The sequence below is a fragment of the Bufo bufo genome, chromosome 4 (genome assembly GCF_905171765.1).
Source record: "Bufo bufo chromosome 4, aBufBuf1.1, whole genome shotgun sequence".
Taxonomy (NCBI): domain Eukaryota; kingdom Metazoa; phylum Chordata; class Amphibia; order Anura; family Bufonidae; genus Bufo; species Bufo bufo.
In genome coordinates, this window is record NC_053392.1 from 572913020 (window position 1) to 572933159 (window position 20140).

Below are 20140 nucleotides of genomic sequence, written 5' to 3' on the forward strand. Positions count from 1 at the left end.
CATACAGGCTCCATCATACGGTATACATACACAGTCATACAGCACACAGTCTCAGTCATACAGGTTCCATCATACGGTATACATACACAGTCATACAGCACACAGGCTCAGTAATACAGGCTCCATCATACGGTATACATACACAGTCATACAGCACACAGGCTCAGTAATACAGGCTCCATCATACGGTATACATACACAGTCATACAGCACACAGGCTCAGTAATACAGGCTCCATCATACGGTATACATACACAGTCATACAGGCTCCATCATACGGCATACATACACAGTCATACAGCACACAGTCTCAGTCATACAGGTTCCATCATACGGTATACATACACAGTCATACAGCACACAGGCTCGGTCATACAGGCTCCATCATACGGTATACATACACAGTCATACAGCACACAGGCTCGGTCATACAGGCTCCATCATACGGCATCCAGTGCAGCATGTCACAATTTTGCTCTGATGGATTTGACAGACGAGAACTCCCTGCGACTCCACATTAAACTGAAGGTAACAGAAGCAAAATAAAGGCACTCTATTACCACTACATATAAAACCGAGCCATAATGCAGTCACACCTATGTGTCCTTATGAATGATCTTTTATTTAGTTGCTGACAGGCTCTATTAAAGGGGCACTCTGGAAAAATTAGGGGCACTGTGGATGTTCAATGGGAGCAAGGTCAGAATCTGAAACCAGCTCTACAGGTCTGATTACATTTATCCTAAATACATTTCACCTACAAAACGTGAGCTGTCATCTCCCGACTACCACATGGCTACTGCTCTAATAATCTGTCAGCTGTAACAGCATACCGCTATCCTGTCTCATCCATTGTCGTCCCCATCACGGAGACATTTTGATGACGTCTCATCGTTCACTTTACCTTGGAAGTGAGCTTCAACAAAATGGCCGCGCACAGCAGCTGGAGAGCGTTTTGACCTCTGTTGGTGGATCGGTCGGCGGTGATTGTAGCACCGGGAAGTAGTAATTTACCTGGAGCCCGGCTGGACACTTCCTGCACATGGTAGAGGAGTAGAAGCCAGTGACGCTGAGGTAACGCAACTGTGTGCGGCAATGTGTATGTGAGGATTTTCATGTATGCTGGATTCTTGGTTTCACTGCAATGTAGAAACTAGTAGTTTATGATGCATTCTGTGCTAAGTATTACAACTCTCAGCATGCTATGTCAGAAGGGAGCTACATAACTACATTGTCTGTATCCCCATCATCCTGATACTACACTGCCTGTATCCCCCATCATCCTGATACTACACTGCCTGTATCCCCCATCATCCTGATACTACACTGTCTGTATCCCCCATCATCCTGATACTACACAACTGCACTGCCTGTATCCCCATCATCCTGATACTGCACAACTACACTGCCTGTATCCCCCATCATCCTGATACTACACAACTACACTGCCTGTATCCCCATCATCCTGATACTACACAACTACACTGCCTGTATCCCCATCATCCTGATACTGAACAACTACACTGCCTGTATCCCCCATCATCCTGATACTGCACAACTACACTGCCTGTATCCCCATCATCCTGATACTGCACAACTACACTGCCTGTATCCCCATCATCCTGATACTACACAACTACACTGCCTGTATCCCCATCATCCTGATACTGAACAACTACACTGCCTGTATCCCCCATCATCCTGATACTGAACAACTACACTGCCTGTATCCCCATCATCCTGATACTGCACAACTACACTGCCTGTATCCCCCATCATCCTGATACTGAACAACTACACTGCCTGTATCCCCATCATCCTGATACTGAACAACTACACTGCCTGTATCCCCCATCATCCTGATACTGCACAACTACACTGCCTGTATCCCCATCATCCTGATACTGCACAACTACACTGCCTGTATCCCCATCATCCTGATACTGAACAACTACACTGCCTGTATCCCCCATCATCCTGATACTGCACAACTACACTGCCTGTATCCCCATCATCCTGATACTGAACAACTACACTGCCTGTATCCCCCATCATCCTGATACTACACAACTACACTGCCTGTATCCCCCATCATCCTGATACTACACAACTACACTGCCTGTATCCCCCATCATCCTGATACTACACAACTACACTGCCTGTATCCCCCATCATCCTGATACTACACAACTACACTGCCTGTATCCCCCATCATCCTGATACTACACAACTACACTGCCTGTATCCCCCATCATCCTGATACTACACAACTACACTGCCTGTATCCCCCATCATCCTGATACTGCACAACTACACTGCCTGTATCCCCCATCATCCTGATACTACACAACTACACTGCCTGTATCCCCCATCATCCTGATACTACACAACTACACTGCCTGTATCCCCCATCATCCTGATACTACACAACTACACTGCCTGTATCCCCCATCATCCTGATACTACACAACTGCACTGCCTGTATCCCCCATCATCCTGATACTACACAACTGCACTGCCTGTATCCCCCATCATCCTGATACTACACAACTGCACTGCCTGTATCCCCCATCATCCTGATACTACACAACTGCACTGCCTGTATCCCCCATCATCCTGATACTACACTGCCTGTATCCCCCGTCGTCCTCGTTATGCCAAGTCTAAATTGGTGGGTGTGGTGGAGGCGGGGAAGGGGACGGGCCGGCAGTCTCGTCTCATTCATCATTTTCTACTTCTGGTTTAGGTATAGAAAATGGTCTAAATGTAAGACAGCTCGGAAACTACTTTACATTTAGAAGTGGTGGTAGATCAAGTAATGGAGAGGCCGGCGCCTCTTCATAACGCCGGCGGATCCACCGCCAGTTATGGGACTTTATTAAGACATTTTAAAAAGGGCACTGTGCGGGGGAGGGCATTATAGATACTGAGGGCACCCTAGAGGGGGCTATTATAGATACCTGGGACAGTCTGTTGGGCATATTATATACTGAGGACACTGCAGGATTTGGGATTTAAAAAAATAAGGCCATAAAATTCATCCTTTTTTTAGGTGCAAATAGGTGTGAAACGGACGTTTAAAGCGGGTAGACGAACAGAAAATGGATGCACAGACCGATTCAAAATAGTCATGTAAAACTGACAGGTTATCCGTTTTGAACGGCCATTTTATTCAGCAGATACAGCTGGTGGCAGTTGAAGGATGTAACTGAGCATGTGCGACCACCTCAGTACCTGGACATGCACATTACTATACAGATTAAACTCCAGGGGGCGCCAATATAATGTAGTAAAGAGAATATCTTACAACTCAAGTATTTTTGTAACAGAAAGTACATTTTCCATTTTGCAGACAAGAATAGGACATTAGGAAAGGATAGGAAATGGCGGCATGCACCCAGCCGAGATCCATGTTTTGCGGATCTGCGATTTGCAGCTGTGTGCATGCGCCCTTACACTGGGCCCTTCTCTCCTGTTCTCCCTCAGTGCGGACCCCGTGCGCGCTCCCCCAGCACTAGAGGACACGCCTGTTATTAAACTGCTCATGTAGATTCTTCCAAATACCTGAAATCTTGTGTACTTTGGACAGTACCGGTTTCGCTGAGGATATTGGAATCAGATGATATTAATGAACTGTGATTAAAATTTTTTTTTTCCCTGTAGGACATTTCAAGATGGTTGTAAAGAAGAAAAACGAGATCAGCGTGGACGTGTTAACTCTTGATAGTCCGAATGTTCAATATCTTAAAAGTGCGTATACAGAGTGAGCAGAATGCTTCGACCCTATTAGAGGTTGTGTATGTATATATATATTTGTAATAGGGACCCCTCTGAGACCCCTCTGGATACTGTGGTTTAAGACTGTAACTTTTTGGCTCAAAATTGTGACTTTTTAGCTTTTTCTCCACGCGCTTACGACTTTTCCAAAAGTGAGCTGGAGGAGTCCGGACCTTCATGGCCCGCTGCATTTAAGAACAGGCGGCCTGACATGCGCCACAGTTACGAAACATGCGAACGTTCTCTGCACACACATCAAACGCATCTATGGTGTTTCCTTCTCCTGAAGGAAGCTATACAGGCGCCTGGTACATGTGCCTATGCCTGTTTTCAGCTCTATGGAACAGTGTGGTTTGCTGCACTATTCCATACTGAGACACCCTGTGCGGTATATAGATTTTTTTTTTTACTTGGAACCCTATGGGCGGCAAATACCCATATAAACTGATAGACAGATGCAACCCAAAAACCACGTCGCATTTCTGGGCAAATTTGAACTTTGGAAATAACAAACTATGCCTATGAGCTCATGCACACGACTGTATGTATTTTGTGGTCCACAAAAAATGGATCCGCAAAAAATATGGATGACATCCCTGTGCATTCTGTATTTTACGGAACGGAACAGCTGGCCCCTAATAGAACAGTACTATCCTTGTCCGTAATGCGGACAATAATAGGACATGGAACGGAAATACGGACATAACGGACACGGAAAGAAAATACATTCGTGTGCATGACCCCTAAAAATGTAAAGCATTTGCTGTATTGTAGTTAATATGGATGTTTATTTTTTTTTTTGCTCGGTTCACCCAGAGAGCCTAGACCTCAGAGCAAGGTCCCTGTTTTATAGGATCGTTTATCACTATTTGTAGGCCAAAAAACAACTTTAAAGGGATACTCCACTTATAATCTCCATTTTATATAATCTCTATTTCTTATAGACGGGTCCCTTGACAATAAGCCGATCACAGCATTTCCTTTTGTATTGACTCCCAGAAATGAGATGTCATCTGCTGTGAAACCTGGAAGGGCTTACTTTCACTGTAGCGCCTCCAGAGGGGAAATGAAGCATTACACACTTCCCATTCACTTCAATGAGTTTGTGTAGCACAGGACAGCTCCTCCAGAACAATAGACTCTCCATTTTGGCTCACAGATGAGAATCCAACAATTCTGAAATGAATTCACTTATCCTTTGGCTCATCAGTTTAGATCAGTTCTACTAAAAGTTGCCAGCAGTCAGTCCTCCTGGTTCAGGGTGAATGGTCCTGCTGAGTGTCACTTTGGTTAGACCCAGGGTTGATGCGTTTTTAGCAGATTTTTCCAAAATACATTCTAGCAGAGGTCGTAATAACGCGTCAAGCTGTTTTTCTCACTGAAAAATGTCGACGGCGTACCACTACACCTTAGACTTTCCCCCTAAATTCAGCAGCACAGGGAACGGCACAGGCAGTGCAGCAATGCTGCCTGTGCCTGAAATAACCAATAGCAAAGCTCCATACAGTAAGGAGCTTAACTATTGGTTAGTTTGGGCGGGCTCCGGAGCGATACAGGTCCTGCATCAGGGGAAGGCGGCAGGAGCTGGAAGTAGGAGGGCACGGCTCCCGAGTCCCGATGTATAAGGAGAGCAGGGGCAGCTCTGCGCCGGCAAACATGGTATTGAGCTGAAGAGGAATGGAGTGCTGGACCACTGCAGGGGAGCCCGGACATCTAGTCTGACCTGCACCACAAGGTGAAAGTGCAGCATTATGTTGATATGTGTAATGTATGTAGTGCAGTGTGTGAGCTTCACGCTGCGCCGCACACCTCACACGCTGCGCCGCACACCTCACACGCTGCGCCGCACACCTCACACGCTGCGCCACACTGGACTTTAGCACTTTGCCATAATTGCTTCATGTTATTTAGACCAGTAATGCATATCCATCTCTTAGGCCCCGTTCACACCACCACTACTTATTTCTGTTGTTCTGCTCCATTAGATGAGCAGAACAACGAAAATAATGGTAGTGTTGGATTTTTGTCAGATGTTTAATGTATTTAAAAAAATACAGTATGTTACTGTGGCATCCATCACCATAGCGTTCCATTGTAAAAAAAAACATATATGCTAATGTATACGTTTATTATAATTTTTTTTTTTTTGCAGGATGGGAAATTGTAGTGTACCACGTCTTCCCATCCTGCAAAGTCCAGAGAAAAAACAAAACATTTGTACAATGGAACGTTATGGTGACAGATGCCACAGTATGGCATCTGTCTAAGACATCTGTTATAGTATACCGTAAGTTTTTTTTTCATGTACATTAAACGTATGACCGAAACATGGTGTGAACCCAGCCTAACTGACAGGAACAGAGCTGGACAGACTCCAATGACTACGATGGGATCCGTTCAGTTTCTGTTTGGGATCCTCTCTTTTTACCAGACAAAAAAGTCCTGCATGTAAGGATTTTTTTATTCAATCTTTTTAACAAAATCTGTGACTGAGGCTCCAAACCCAGATGTGAACAAGTGCAGGCTACGTATTATGGATTTAAAATGACTTCAACTTTCGTAGTCCTCATCGGCTAAAAATACTCCTCAAAAATGGTAAGAGGAGTATTTTTACTCTTCCAGAAAAAATGAAAACCTCTGCACTCCAGTTGCTATTTGGCATGTATCTTGCAGGCTGAAAATACCGTATAATACACCAGAGAAGCGCCTTTCACTCATTGGCCGAATTCCCTTGAAATCCGCTCCATATCGTCTCATTGTCTACTTGGGCTACTTTCACACCAGCGGTTTTCCTGGATCCTTCATGCATCAGCAAAAAACGCTTCTGTCATAATAATACAACCGCTTGCATCTTTTCTGAACGAATTTGGTTGTATTATCTTTAAAATAGCCGAGACGGATCTGTTTTTCTTTTGTGTCCGAGAAAACGGATCCACCACCATTGATTTTTATTGTGTGTGATAACGGATCTGTCTTGCTCCGCAGCACATCGCGGACAGAAAAATGCTTCTTTCAGTGATTTTCTGTCTGCGATGGGGACGCAACCAAACGGAAAGGAATGCATTCTGCTTCCTTCAGGTCAAGCGTTTTCCCCCACTAGTGTGATCCTAGACAGATCTCAATAGCGGAAAGGGAAAGCGCAAGTGTTAAAGTAGCCTTACCGTGTGAACATAGGTTTCCCTTGGCTGCTTTGCTTTTTATTTCGTAGGGATTTTGATAATGCAGCAGAAATGATATTCTGCCCCTTGTAGCTTTTGCAGATGACACAGAACAAAGCCTGCCTTCTCTGCTCTTCCAATGTCTGCAGCTTCAAGATGGAGTCCAGCAAATCCACTGTATCAAAAAGGTAATAATCATAATAATATAATAATAATCTTTATATTGTGAAAATCTATTCCATAGCACTTTACAGTTCAGAAGGTATGAATTTAATAACATGGTTTGTTAGGCTCCAAAAAGACTTTTATCCATCCATTTCAGCCTGTTTCCTGCAGAGCTGGTATGAGGTAGAAGCCAATTTTCCCCACTTTAGGGGAATAAAAAATTCCTTCCCGACTCCAATCAGGCAATCAGAATAACTCCCTGGATCAGCGACCCCTCTCTAGTAGCTATAGCCTGTAATATTATTACACTCTAGAAACACATCCAGGCCCCTCTTGAATTCCTTTATTGTACTCACCATCACCACCTCCTCAGGCAGAGAGTTCCATAGTCTCACTGCTCTTACCGTAAAGAATCCTCTTCTATGTTTGTGTACAAACCTTCTTTCCTCCAGACGCAGAGGATGTCCCCTCGTCACAGTCACAGTCCTGGGGATAAATAGATGATGGGAGAGATCTCTGTACTGACCCCTGATATATTTATACATAGTAATTAGATCTCCCCTCAGTCGTCTTTTTTTGTAAAGTGAATAACCCTAATGTTGATAATCTTTCTGGGTACTGTAGTCCACCCATTCCAGTTATTACTTTAGTTCTTGCCTTTGAACCCACTGAAGGGGGTCTGCTATATTTTTCTTGTGCGGAGGAGCCCAGAACTGTACGCAATAATGGAAGAACTATGTTCTCATCATGTGCGTCTGTGCCCCTTTTGATACACCCCATTATATCAGCCTTTGCAGCAGCTGCCTGACACTGGTTGCTACAATTAAAGGGGTTGTATCAGATCAGACATTTGTGAGATATCTCTAGGATATGCCACCAATGTCAGAACGGGGCCCCAAAATGAAAGAGAGTGTGCTGTTGCTCTTCATTCATTTCTATTGGAGCTCCGAAAATACAGTTGATGAGTGTGCACGATAATTTTTTTTTTTGGAAGTGGCAAAGAAGCGCAAGACGAGTGCGCGGGCACAGCCACCTCTCTATTCACCACCCTCGAAATGGCTAAGCCAGCTCTCAGCTACGTAAGCAGAACATGAACACTTGGTGACAGACTGGCTTTAAGTTTACTGTCCACTCATATTTCTAAGTCCTTTTCCATGTCACATTTAGTATAGATTATTTTCATGAGATTTTCCGTTTGAATGTAAGTAGTTTGTACGGGTTCTCTCTGGGTACACTGGTTTCCTCCCACATATACAAATTGGCTTCCTACGATATTGACCCTAGTATGCGTTGTGTGTTGGGGTCGAGCACCTATATGGCAGCCACTGACTTCCCTGGGAGTCACCCCAGCCACACAACTATCCCTGCTCGGAGCGCATTACACATGTTTCTTTTGTAATTTCAAATTCTGCCCCTGCATATGACGGGATTTTACCTGACAGCTCTGCTTTAAAGGGGTTGTCCAGGGTTTTGATATTGATTACCTATCTGCCGTATCGGATCTACAGACTCCTCGTATCCACCACGATTAGCTATTGTCATGTAGCTCAGTCACTAAAACTACACCGCTCTGTCCGTTGTGTAGCTGATAGCTGGTAACTGCAGAGCTTCTCCCATTGAAATGAATAGGAGCAGATCTGCAGTTACTGGCTCCGTACACTGCACAATGGACAGAACTGTTATTGTCTCTCTTCCGGAGTTACAATGTAATTGCTGATTTGTGGGGGTGCGGGGTGTTATACCCACCCCGATTTTACCATACTCAGTCATACAGCAGGTTTAGGTAAAGTTCAGTACAGAGTGGGTCTAGTATATACTGCATGTGGGGTCTGCTTGCCCTGAATTCATTGGAGGCCAGCTGGCATCAGAAAAGGTAGCACTTACCATAGATTCTTGTCTGAGAGAGATCACCTTGCCGTGGTGGATGGGCACAAGTAATTTTGATTTGCTAAGAACCTCGCATTCATTTATATAGTGAGTATAGCAATTAGGTGATATGTTTTGTGATCATGTATTTTGTGCTGTTGCATTGTATTTGATACAGCGGGTATGAAAATAATTTTTGGATAGTTTTTATATCAATTATTTTCTGTTTAAGGTCGTGCCCATCTTAGAAAACCTGCCCCCTGGTTCCTCGGGTACAGAAGCTCTCCGCTGCTGCATGGATGTGTTGGCTGAAATGTACTTCACAGTTGGCGCCAAGAATCCACTGAAAAAGGTTTTGGCGAGGTAACATAGCCCAGTCCTCCATCCTGTGTAATGACTCTTTCGAGTCATCACCCATCTATGGTCTTCTGCTAAACAGATTTTCTTCTATACCACGGTTAACAGGTGTCACTACCCTTCTAAGAATAATAACACATATTCGACTGCTCCATACTGTAGAATCACGCCTCACTGACAGGGTGAATAATAGTACCTAATTGTTAATTTATGTTTCAAGGAGGAATAACAGAGTGACAGCACAATGGAGAGTTCTAAGAAAAGATGCTCCACTGTGCTGTGGGAAATATCAGTAGTTACTAAAACTATCACGTCAGGGGAGCTGACAGGTCCTCTTTGTCAGTTCAGACGTGACGTTTATATCGTGGTTAATTATGCTATAATTTCACAATACATACAGAAAGAGTCATAGTAAAAACGCCACGTGAGGCCACTGGGTAGGCACCTGCACAAATAGTACCGTCTAACATCTTCTCTAGTATGTTCCCAGTCAGTACCGACTAGAAACTACTTAGCACTAGAATGATTAAAGGAGTTGTCCGGGCTTTTACTATTATAACTTCAAACAACCAGAATACCCCTTTAAGGCCCCACATGTGTCCTATGTTAATATTTTTTAGGACCTATCTAAGGTGGTATGTCCTTACAGCTTCATGGTCACATAGCGCGATTGGCTAAAGACACACGTTCATCAGCTCTACCCAAGGGATTGGAAAGGAATGGGGGAACAGAATTCAACTCATTTACATAAAGACCAATGTTACTCCGTACCAATAAAACATCTAAAGGTCCTTTTACATGGACTGATGATCTGGCAGATTACCGGGAACGAAGCAGACGCTCCCATTAAATGCCTGATCATCAGCGGAGATGAGGGCTGTATTTACATGCTGCACAGTAATGATGATTTTTGGTGCCGGCAGAATGACATGAACGCCGGTACGTTTTACACAGACCAAATGGTCCTCCCCAATAATCTACCAGATCGTCGGTCCGTGTAAAGGGACCTTTAGCTTTCTTTGAAGCCGTTACCTATATCTGCAGTGACCACGTCCTAGACCAGTGATGGTGAACCTTTTACAGACCGAGTGCCCAAATTGCAACCCAAAACCCACTTATTTATTGCAAAGTGCCAACATGGAATTTAACCTGGATACTGCAGTCTAATATAGTATATCTTCCATGTACATTATCATTTAGCTATAATAACCTGCCTGCATTCAATGCGCTTCCTGTGCTGTTCATAGTGCTCCCCACGCTGATGAATGGCAGCAAAGGTCTAAGGCATATTGGTACACCATAGACTTTTCCAAGGTGCGGATGCCCACAGAGAGGGCTCTGAGTGCCACCTTTGGCACCCGTCCCATAGGTTCGCCACCACTGTCCTAGACTCTTCCACAGATTCACAGTAGTTATGATGAAGAAACCTCCTCTGGAGACTGAACTTTTTCTTCTCCAGTCGGAGGCAGTGCCCCCTTGTCTTTTGAGGGGATTTTACATAGAACAGCTTTTCACCATATTTTTTGTACTGCACAGTTATATATTTGTATAGGTTAAAGGGGTTATCTGGGAATCTATATTGATGACCTAGCCTCTGAATTGGTCACCAATATCAGACCGGCGGGGGTCCGACACCCGGGATCCGCTCTTTCTAGGCCTCGTCACTGTACATCAGTCACATGGCCTAGTCGCAGCTCAACCCCATCCAAGTCTGGGACTGAGCCGTTAGCTGCTCTACAATGGAAGGCACTGTGCCTGGAAAGCTTCCAGGAGCCGGCTGCGCTCCCCAGAGCTCTGGGACTCGGACCCCCTCCGATGTGATAATGATGACCTATCCTGAGGATAGGTTATCATTATTTTTACCTGGATTAACCCCTTTAATCATGTCTCCTCTTTTTTAAAATTTCCCCATAATGAAGACCCTCCAGGCCCCTTATCAGGTTAGTCGCTCTCCTATGTACTTTTTCCAGCTCCATGGCATCCTTTCTATGGACTTGTGCCCAGAACTGAACATTCTAGAGAGGCCGCAACAAAGCTTTGTAAGGGTCAGGTCACATGATTTTGAAAACCACGCTTAAAAAAAAAAAGTCAGCACGTTTTTTCATGTGGTTTTTGATGCTTTTTTTTAACCAGCTTGAGGGTTTTGACGCAGATCAGTGCCAAAAAAGTGCGGAAAACATGCAAGAAACTCATGGACTTACATGGAACAGTATTTTTTTCTTTTTTTGCTTCCTAATCCTTTCAACAGGCGATTCAGTGCTGATTCAGGGGCATGCTACTTTTTTTTTTTTTTTTCACGCTTCTTTTTTACACATGTAAAAAATAAATAAAAAGTGCTGCTTCAAATGAATTGCGTACTGTTTTGAGACAAATTTTGGAGCCGATTTTTGAGGCAGAAAAATTAGCGCCGAAAAACTCTGTGTGAACTGGCCCTAAAGTGGTAGTATTACATCCCTGCCCCACATGTCCACGCCTCGTTTAATGCATGACAATATCCTGGTGGCCTTAGAAGCAGCTGATTGACATTGTATGCTGTTATTTAATCTCCGGTCTACAAGGACACCCAAATCCTTCTCTATAAGTGACTCTCCCAGTGTTACATCACCGAGGACATATGAAGCACAGAGATTATTACTACCAAGATGCATAACTTTACATTTGTCCACATTGAACCTCTTTTGCCCAGTTGATGCCCAGTGTCCAAGTCGCCTTGTAGTTTATGGACATTTTCTATACACTGCACGGTACTACACATACTACTACATTTCACATGCACTGGCAGTAATGCACAAAAAAAAAATTGGTATTTCAGTGCATTCTATTAAAAATAAAAGTGAAAAAACAACAAAGGTTGTGTCACAGTAAGAAAACTCGGATGTCTGTGACCTGCTGGCTGGGTTTGGGCTGTGTTGAGGAGATTATTGGGATGTCTTGTAACTATATATCGTAAAAGATGTCATACAGAGTATCTTATTTGGAGAAAGAGGGTGATGGTGTAAACTCTGAATGTTTCCGGTGATTTGCAGCTTATTAAACAGTGTACCAGAGCCGTGTAGAAAGGACGCAGTCTCTGCCTTTACATGCTGCCTAAGAAAGGACATAGCAGTGGAAGATGCAGGACGTTACAGGAAAGTGGTGGACAACCTGGCCTCTTGTATGGACAGCTTCACCCTAGGTAAGTGTAGTGCGGTACGCAGCTATTATTCATTTTATGTTGGATATATAATATTACCCAATAAGCCTGCACGATATATCGCCAAAGCAATCGTATCGCGATAATCGACTATTGCGATATGGTTATTTGGCCGACCCAAAAATGCTGCGATTACCTACAATGATATACGGCCGCCGCACAGCGCGGTTGGTGGGTGTATCAACAGAGGGAGGATCTGGATTAGGAATGACAGCGAGGACCGCTGCAGTACCTGTATTCTAATGCACCGGCCCCGCTCACTGTTGTATAATCTTATCTAACCTGCATTGTTAAAATATAATAATCATGTGTAATCCGGGCTGTGCGTCACTCACTACGTCATGCACCTGTGCCACCCACTTTATGAATGAAGCAGGCGGCACAGGTGCGCGACGTAGTGAGTAACGCGTCGCCCGCCTGTCCTTCCGGCCTGCCTCCTCCCTCCACTCTGCTACGGAATTTAGTTGTAAGTAATACAGCTGGATTACACATGATTATTTTATTTTAACAATGCCTACAGTTTAGATAAGATTATACAACAGTGATCGGGGCCTGTGCATTAGAATACAGGGACTGCATCGGTCCCCGTTGTCATTCCTAATCCAGATGCTGTCCCTCAGCCCCTCTATTGGGGGTCATTCACACTGCAGGGACACTGTTATGGGGGGATTTGTGGATGGCAGATAGCATAAGATGCTATATATGTGTCATCCACAGTCCCCCCCCCCCATAGCAGTGTCATCCACAGATCCCCCCCCCCCCCATAGCAGTGTCATCCACAGATCCCCCCCCCCATAGCAGTGTCATCCACAGATCCCCCCCCCCATAGCAGTGTCATCCACAGATCCCCCCCCCCCCTTAGCAATGTCATCCACAGATCCCCCCCCCCCCCTTAGCAGTGTCATCCACAGACCCCCCCCCCCTTAGCAGTGTCATCCACAGATCTCCCCCCCCTCTTAGCAGTGTCATCCACAGATCCCCCCCCCCTTAGCAGTGTCATCCACAGATCTACCCCCCCATAGCAGTGTCATCCACAGATTCCCCCCCCCCCCCCCCAACAACGGTGCCATCCGCAGGTCGGTCCCCCAACAACGGTGCCATCCGCAGGTCGGTCCCCCAACAACGGTGCCATCCGCAGGTCGGTCCCCCAACAACGGTGCCATCCGCAGGCCACCATTAGTTCAAAACATTTTTTTTTCTTATTTTCCTCCTCAAAAACCATAGGGCGAAAAATACGGTATATTACCTCATATTGCTGCTGCTGACTATGGTGTTCTTTAAAAAGTTCCTGTTTGTTCAGTGTTTGGAAAACCCTGTTTTAATGACACTTTCTTATGTCCATTCTATTTTATTTATCTGTTCTGTGCAGTGCTAGTAAGAAAATGGCAAGTTTTGTATTTTGTACTTTTACTAAAGTAAATAACATATTTGCATTACTGCAAAAGATGTTTTATTTTGAAAAACACTGTGGATTTCAGTTCTTGAGTTGAGCACAACTCCATTTCAGCATTATCAGTAGTTTGTGTGTGATTTTGCCTTGAAAATCCAAGCAAATAGACCTCTATCACAATTCCCTTAAAATATTGCATCGCACATCGTTATCGCAATTTTTAGGGCCCTAATCGCAATCGCACAAAATTCCCATATCGTGCAGCCCTATTACCCAATTGTTTTTCCACCACGTACATTTTTCACCTCCATAGGATAAATGTTAAAGGGGTTATCCGATATCTAAAAACCCCCCCCCCCCCCTTCCCCAATGCCTGGACCCCTTGTATGGATTATACTTACCTGCTCCCTGGCACCCGTGTCACTTTGGATCCCTGCACGGCGGTGGCTGTATGTCCCCGTCCCTCAGATCAAAACATCTGCCGACGGGGAGGAGCAGCCAATAGCAGGCCGCGATGGTGACCAGCCTCAAGGGGGCTTGTCCATTGGGGAGGATATTTTGGATATCTGATAACCCCTTTAAATATATGGTTGCACACTGCCTCACCATTCACTCTCTGAGCTCGACTATTTCCCTCAGTGTCATTGAGTTTGAATGGGGGGGGGGAATGTCGAACTTCAGACTCGTGGTCGGCGGGGGGCCCCAAGCAATCATACTTTTATTCTCTATCTTGAGTGCCATTTTTGGCCATGGGCTTTGTCTGGTACTCTAGCTAATTTACTTGAATGGAGCTGAACTGTATTACCAGGCTCATCCCATAGGCCAGAGTGCTGCTGCTGCTGTAATCTTTCATGGTGAGTGGCGAATGAAACGCACCAGTAGTTAAGAAAATCCCAAAAAGTCAGTATCCCGGCAGCTTACCCAGCGCAGCGCCATACGTTGTATAGAAGCTGTGTTTGATATTGCAGCCCATCCCTATTGACTTAAACGGGGCTGAGCTGCAACTGAGCCATGTAACTGATGTACGGTAATGTCAATGGCCTAGGAAGAGGCCGCGGCACTCTTCTAACAGCTGATCAGCGGGGGTCCCAGGTGTTGGACCCTCACTGATTCGATACTGATGACCTATTCTGAGGATAGATCATCAATATATTTTCCCAGATAACCCGTTTTAACTTAATCTTTTCAAATACAGAGATCAACCCCCATCATGCCCCATCCTCTCACTTCCAAAACCCCCAATGCAAAGTCCAGTGAGTTAAATATATAGGTCCCACATAGTCACTTTAGAACTGAATTGGTCCCTGAAAACAATAATAATAAATAGGTTTTGGAAATTTGACTTGACGATCAAACCTGGCCCTGAGTTCTCCTAAAGTCAGTGAAAGTGCAGAGGGCGCAGCAGTTGCAGAGAGAGCAGAGCCTCTCGGTGTAATGGTAACGCCCCTGTTGCTCCTAACGGCTCATTTGCATATATTAAAGCATTATTTTTCTCAGCATTGTGGACACATATGAACATGGGACCAACACCGATGCCTTCAGCTGCCAAGAGCACATGTAACAGGTCAGCCAGTGTCATAGGTACAAATCTGCTGACAGATGCCCTTTAAGACCAAAATAGGCTATGTCTTTAAGGGGTTAAACATCATTACTGAGCCCATGCAAATGAACATAAATATTCATCATAAAGATGCCCAAAGTGCAAGCCACCATGGGACCAGGCACACCCCATGGTAATACAACAGGCGCCAGCTATTTCTCACCAGCTCCCCAGATCCAGTCCCCATCCATGGGACCCACAGTTTGTCAAACGTCCTACTTGCCCCTCTTTTTATGCGCACCCCTTCTCCATGTCGGTCCTCTTACCATATATTACATTCGTGCTCCTGCTGTTTTACCAGAGTCAGAGGATACTAAATATCTGCTGTTTCAGATTATATAAAAAATACGGGACAGAATAACGCAGCGTGATGCGAAACGCTGGACCCTGATGGTCCCTATTATAGTCGATCAGGCTCCATCTGACTTTTTTCATCTCTGTTATGTGCTGGGTCCAGCACTTCCATTATTTTGCTCCTGTGACAGAACAGCATTTCGGAAACGACCGCAACGTCTGTGCGAATTCACCATAAAACGTTCTTATCTCATTTTTTGCATTATTTAATTAAGACTTGATTATTGTCTTTGTACGAGGAAAAGCTGCTACGTGGAATCAGTTCTCTACCCCCGTGATGGCGAACCTCCGGCCCTCCAGCTGTGGTAAAACTACCACTCCCAAGATGTACACTTGCTTGGCTGTTCTCCGGACTCCACAGAAATGATTGGAGCATGCTGGGAGTCGTAGTTTCACCACGACTGGAGTGCCGGAGGTCAGCCATCACTGCTCAATGCTGAAATGTCTTCTCTTCAATGATATTCATTAAAACAGCCGCATGGTGTGAACACGGTCCAGCCAGTCACTCCCAGCTAACGCGTTTCTGACTCCAGTCCTTATTCACCCATACAGATGTTCTTCTTACAGGTAGCAGCTGTCTCATCGGTCTCATTCCAGAAGGTCGGTAACCGTTTAATATACAGATTTTCTTATTCCGTTAGTGGGGATGATAACTGAATTAGGGTTGGGTCTGCTGTAATCTCGCCACCAAACCATGGCGATTATACAGCAAAGTCGGCATGTGTTTTCTTCATTGTGGAGTTCACCCCTATACAATAAAGCGGTAAAATCAGCGACAAATCTGGTACATAATTGACGTGTGTAGCCTGCATGTGTTTCTGTATGTGGATGGAGTTTTCATAGCCGCATTGTGCTATTAACCCCCTCATGACCGGGCCTAAAAAAGGCCTGAACGTATAACGTAATAAAAATTTCTCGCCCAATTTCCTTGGGGGACACAGAAGACCTTGGGTATAGCTCATCTCCCTAGGAGGCGTGACACTAAGTGAAAACTGTTAAGCCCCTCCTCCACAGCTATACCCTCAGCCTGGAGAGAGAGACTGCCAGTTTTTGCTTAGTGTCCAAGGAGGCAAGACACTCCCTGCTCTGCAGGGCTGTTTTCTCCTTGTTTCAATTTTAGATTTTTACTTTGTTTTATTTTCTTTTTGTTCCAGATCATCAGGGATAACAGAGACGCACTAGTCCTCTCTGTTCTCCCGGGGTTGAGCTGCGCCAGTGCCGGTCACCCGCACTGCTGCCTCCCCCACAGAAGGCAAGGTGGACCAGGGCAGCCCAGCTCCCCTGCATCCCGCCAGCGCAAGGGTCGTCCGCACGCCAAGTCCCTCCCCCGGCGTCCTGCCACTACGGTGCCAGTAGCTGAAGGGGCGACCCTGCTGGAACGGACCGAGGGTGAAGACGGCTATGGTGAGAGATTGGCTTCTCCAGCCCTACGTCCCCCCGTCCCCCCCCCCTCTCGGTCTCCTGCGTGCCTGACCCTATACTGGGCCTAGGACCATTCTGTCCCTGCTAGACCTAGGCTGGCCCTGGGCTGCCGCAGGGCGACATCTGCTCCCTCTCTCCTGGCCTCCAGGACATTGGCACCCTTGTTCCTACAAGAGGAATGCCTAGGGAGCTGCGGAGGTCCGCACCTAGCTGCCCCTGACGGAGGGGTCATGCAGGCGTCCCACCCTCACAGACCCGGTCTCAGGGTCCCCCTCCCTCTTACCGGCCACTACTTCAGGGCCAGAGGGCCCGCGCCTTGCTGCCACTGACCCTCCCTGCTCTCACGGGCACCGGTCCAGGGGAAAGGTGGTTGTAGTTGCCGGCAGGGGTGAAATCATATGGAGCGCTGTTCTAGGCCAGGGGCCCGCTCCAGGGGTAAAATGGCTGCCGGGTGCAGGGTCCTGACTTCCGGACACCTGGGTGGGCACCGCGGCCTGCAAAGGAGCGCTTCAACAGCCCCGGCCGACCGTCGGAACCTTCCGGTCGGCCGGGCGCCGAAGTCTTGTGTTCCACTTCAAGACGATCCCGCTCTATCCGGGTCCCCAGCTCGCGGGGTGGGCACCCGCGGCCGGTATGTGCCGCTCCGTAAGCCCGGCTGGTACTTTAAGTACTTGCGGCCCCGGTCAGCCGGGCGCCGCTAAAAATTTAGATCCCGGCTCTTCCGGCCCGCGGGGTGGGCACCCGCGGCCGGTATGTGCCGCTCCGTAGGCCCGGCCGCTACTTTAAATACTGTGCGGCCCCGGTTCGCCGGGCGCCGCTAAAAATTTAGGCCCCAGCTTCACGGCCTACTAGGCCGCAAAAATTCAGGCCTCTGTTGGAGGGGGCTGGAACTTCTCCAGGCGCGAATTTTTCCCGCCTGGAGGTTCCCCCGCCCACAGAGGATGGGCCTGTATGGGTGGATCTGTGCCCTGTAGGTGGCATCTGCCTCAGTGAGGCTGTGTGTTAAAAAAAAAAATATATATATATATTTATTATATATATGACTTGTGGGCTGCGCAGGACGCTGCAGCCTCATCTCAGAGTGCTGCCTGTATACATGCCCCCCTTCCATAGGCGGCATGGTGTCGCGCTCCCCGGCTGCGGCGCTGCCAGGTTCTTTTTTCCCCTTCTGGGGTTTTTTTTGCCCTCTCCGCGCTACGGCGCTGGTCAAGGTGCATGCCTTCTCTGTAGGCAACATTCGTCACCCTCTCCAGTTATGGTGCCTGCCATGTGCAGGACCCCCCTCCTGGGCGGGATACTGCACTCTCCCTAACTGCGGGTTGGCCTTGTGCATGATCCCCCTTTCTTTGGCGGCCTACTGCAGTTTCTCCGGATACAATGCTGGCCATGTGCACGACCCCCTTACATAGGTGGAACACGGCACTCTCACTGGATTCGCTGCTGGCCATGTGCGTGCCCCCCTTCCATAGGCGGAACGCTACACTCTCACTGGATTCGTTTCCGATCATGTGCGTGACCCCCCTTTTTTAGGCGGAATACTGCACTTTCACCGGATACGGTGCTGGCCATGTGCACGACCCCCTTCCTTAGGCGGAACGCTGCACTCTCTCTGGATTCGCTGCCTGCCATAGGCATGACTCCCTTCTGTGGACGGCATTCGGCACTCTCACTGGATTCACTGCCAGCCATGTGCATGACCACCTTCCATAGGCGATATGATGTACTCTCATTGGATTCACTACCGGCCTTGGGCATGCCTCCTTCCCGGGTGGCGGCATACATACACTCCCTCGGTCGGTGGTTGTTCTCTCGCCTGTACATTGTTGGCCATGTGCATGACCCCTATACATGCACTCTCTCTGGATCCACCGTCGGCCACATCATGACCCCCCTTCCGTGGGCGGTGTACGCACTCTCACTGGATTCGCTGCCGGCCATGGGCATGCCTCCTTCAGGTGGCATACACACATTCTCACCGACTGCTCGCATTCTCCCTGAATGCGATGCTGGCCTTGTGCATGATTCCCCCCCCCCCTTCCTTTTCTGGGCGGCATACTACGCTCACCAGATACGTTGCTGGCCTTGAGCATGGCCTCTAACATGGGCGGAACGCTTGCGCTCCCCTTGGATACGGTGCTGGCCTTGTGCGTGACCACCCCTCATTCCATGGGTGGAATTTTGCACGCTCACAAGATTCAAGGCTGTCCTTGTATGTGCTGTACTGGACTTGCACATGTTCCCCTTCATTGGCGGAGTAGTTACACTCTCACGAAATTTCGGTGTTGGGTGAATTGTTGCACACTCACTTAATGCTAGGATAGCCCTATGCATGTCCCCCTTTTCCCTAGGTGGACCTCCTGCGTTTCCGCTGGATACTGTGTGGCCATGTGCATGGCGCCTTTCTGGGCGAAGTACGGTATGCCCTACTTCTCTGACGTAGGTACGGCCTTGGGCATCTCCCCCTTTTTGGGGCAGGCCTTTGCATTCTTGCCCACTGCAGTTTGCCAGGTACATTCCTCCCTTTCGGGGCGGTCAGTTTGCGTTCCATCGCATTCCATATTAGTCTTGTGCATAACTCCTTTCAGTTTGCACTCCCGTAGATACTGTGGCACTCTGTGGCTGGCCCTCTTCGCAGTGTTATATTTTTGCAGTGAGCGGACGTTCTTGTGCGTTGTTTGGGCCGTGTATGCCTTCTCGTCCTGTAGGTGGGTTGGCCTTCTCACTGCTTACGGGGCTACTCGTACGTAGCCTCCTTCCTCCTGCGACATTCTTTTTCTCTTGGGATACGATGATTGCCGCAAGCCTTGCACTATTCTCTAAGGAGATCATTCTGGTGCAGTGTGGTATGATTCTTTCCG

The 20140-nt window shown here is 47.1% G+C and overlaps 1 protein-coding gene across 1 annotated transcript in view; it reads left to right on the forward strand.

Moving 5' to 3' along the window:
* Positions 1-933: 933 nt before the first annotated feature.
* THADA (THADA armadillo repeat containing) overlaps positions 934-20140 on the forward strand; it is a 591430-nt gene continuing 572223 nt past the window's right edge. Inside the window, 6 exon segments of the mRNA XM_040430339.1 lie at positions 934-1074; positions 3664-3750; positions 7029-7123; positions 9199-9329; positions 12350-12498; positions 16428-16460. Coding sequence (XP_040286273.1) covers positions 3675-3750; positions 7029-7123; positions 9199-9329; positions 12350-12498; positions 16428-16460 — 484 coding nt within the window. The 5' untranslated portion in view covers positions 934-1074; positions 3664-3674.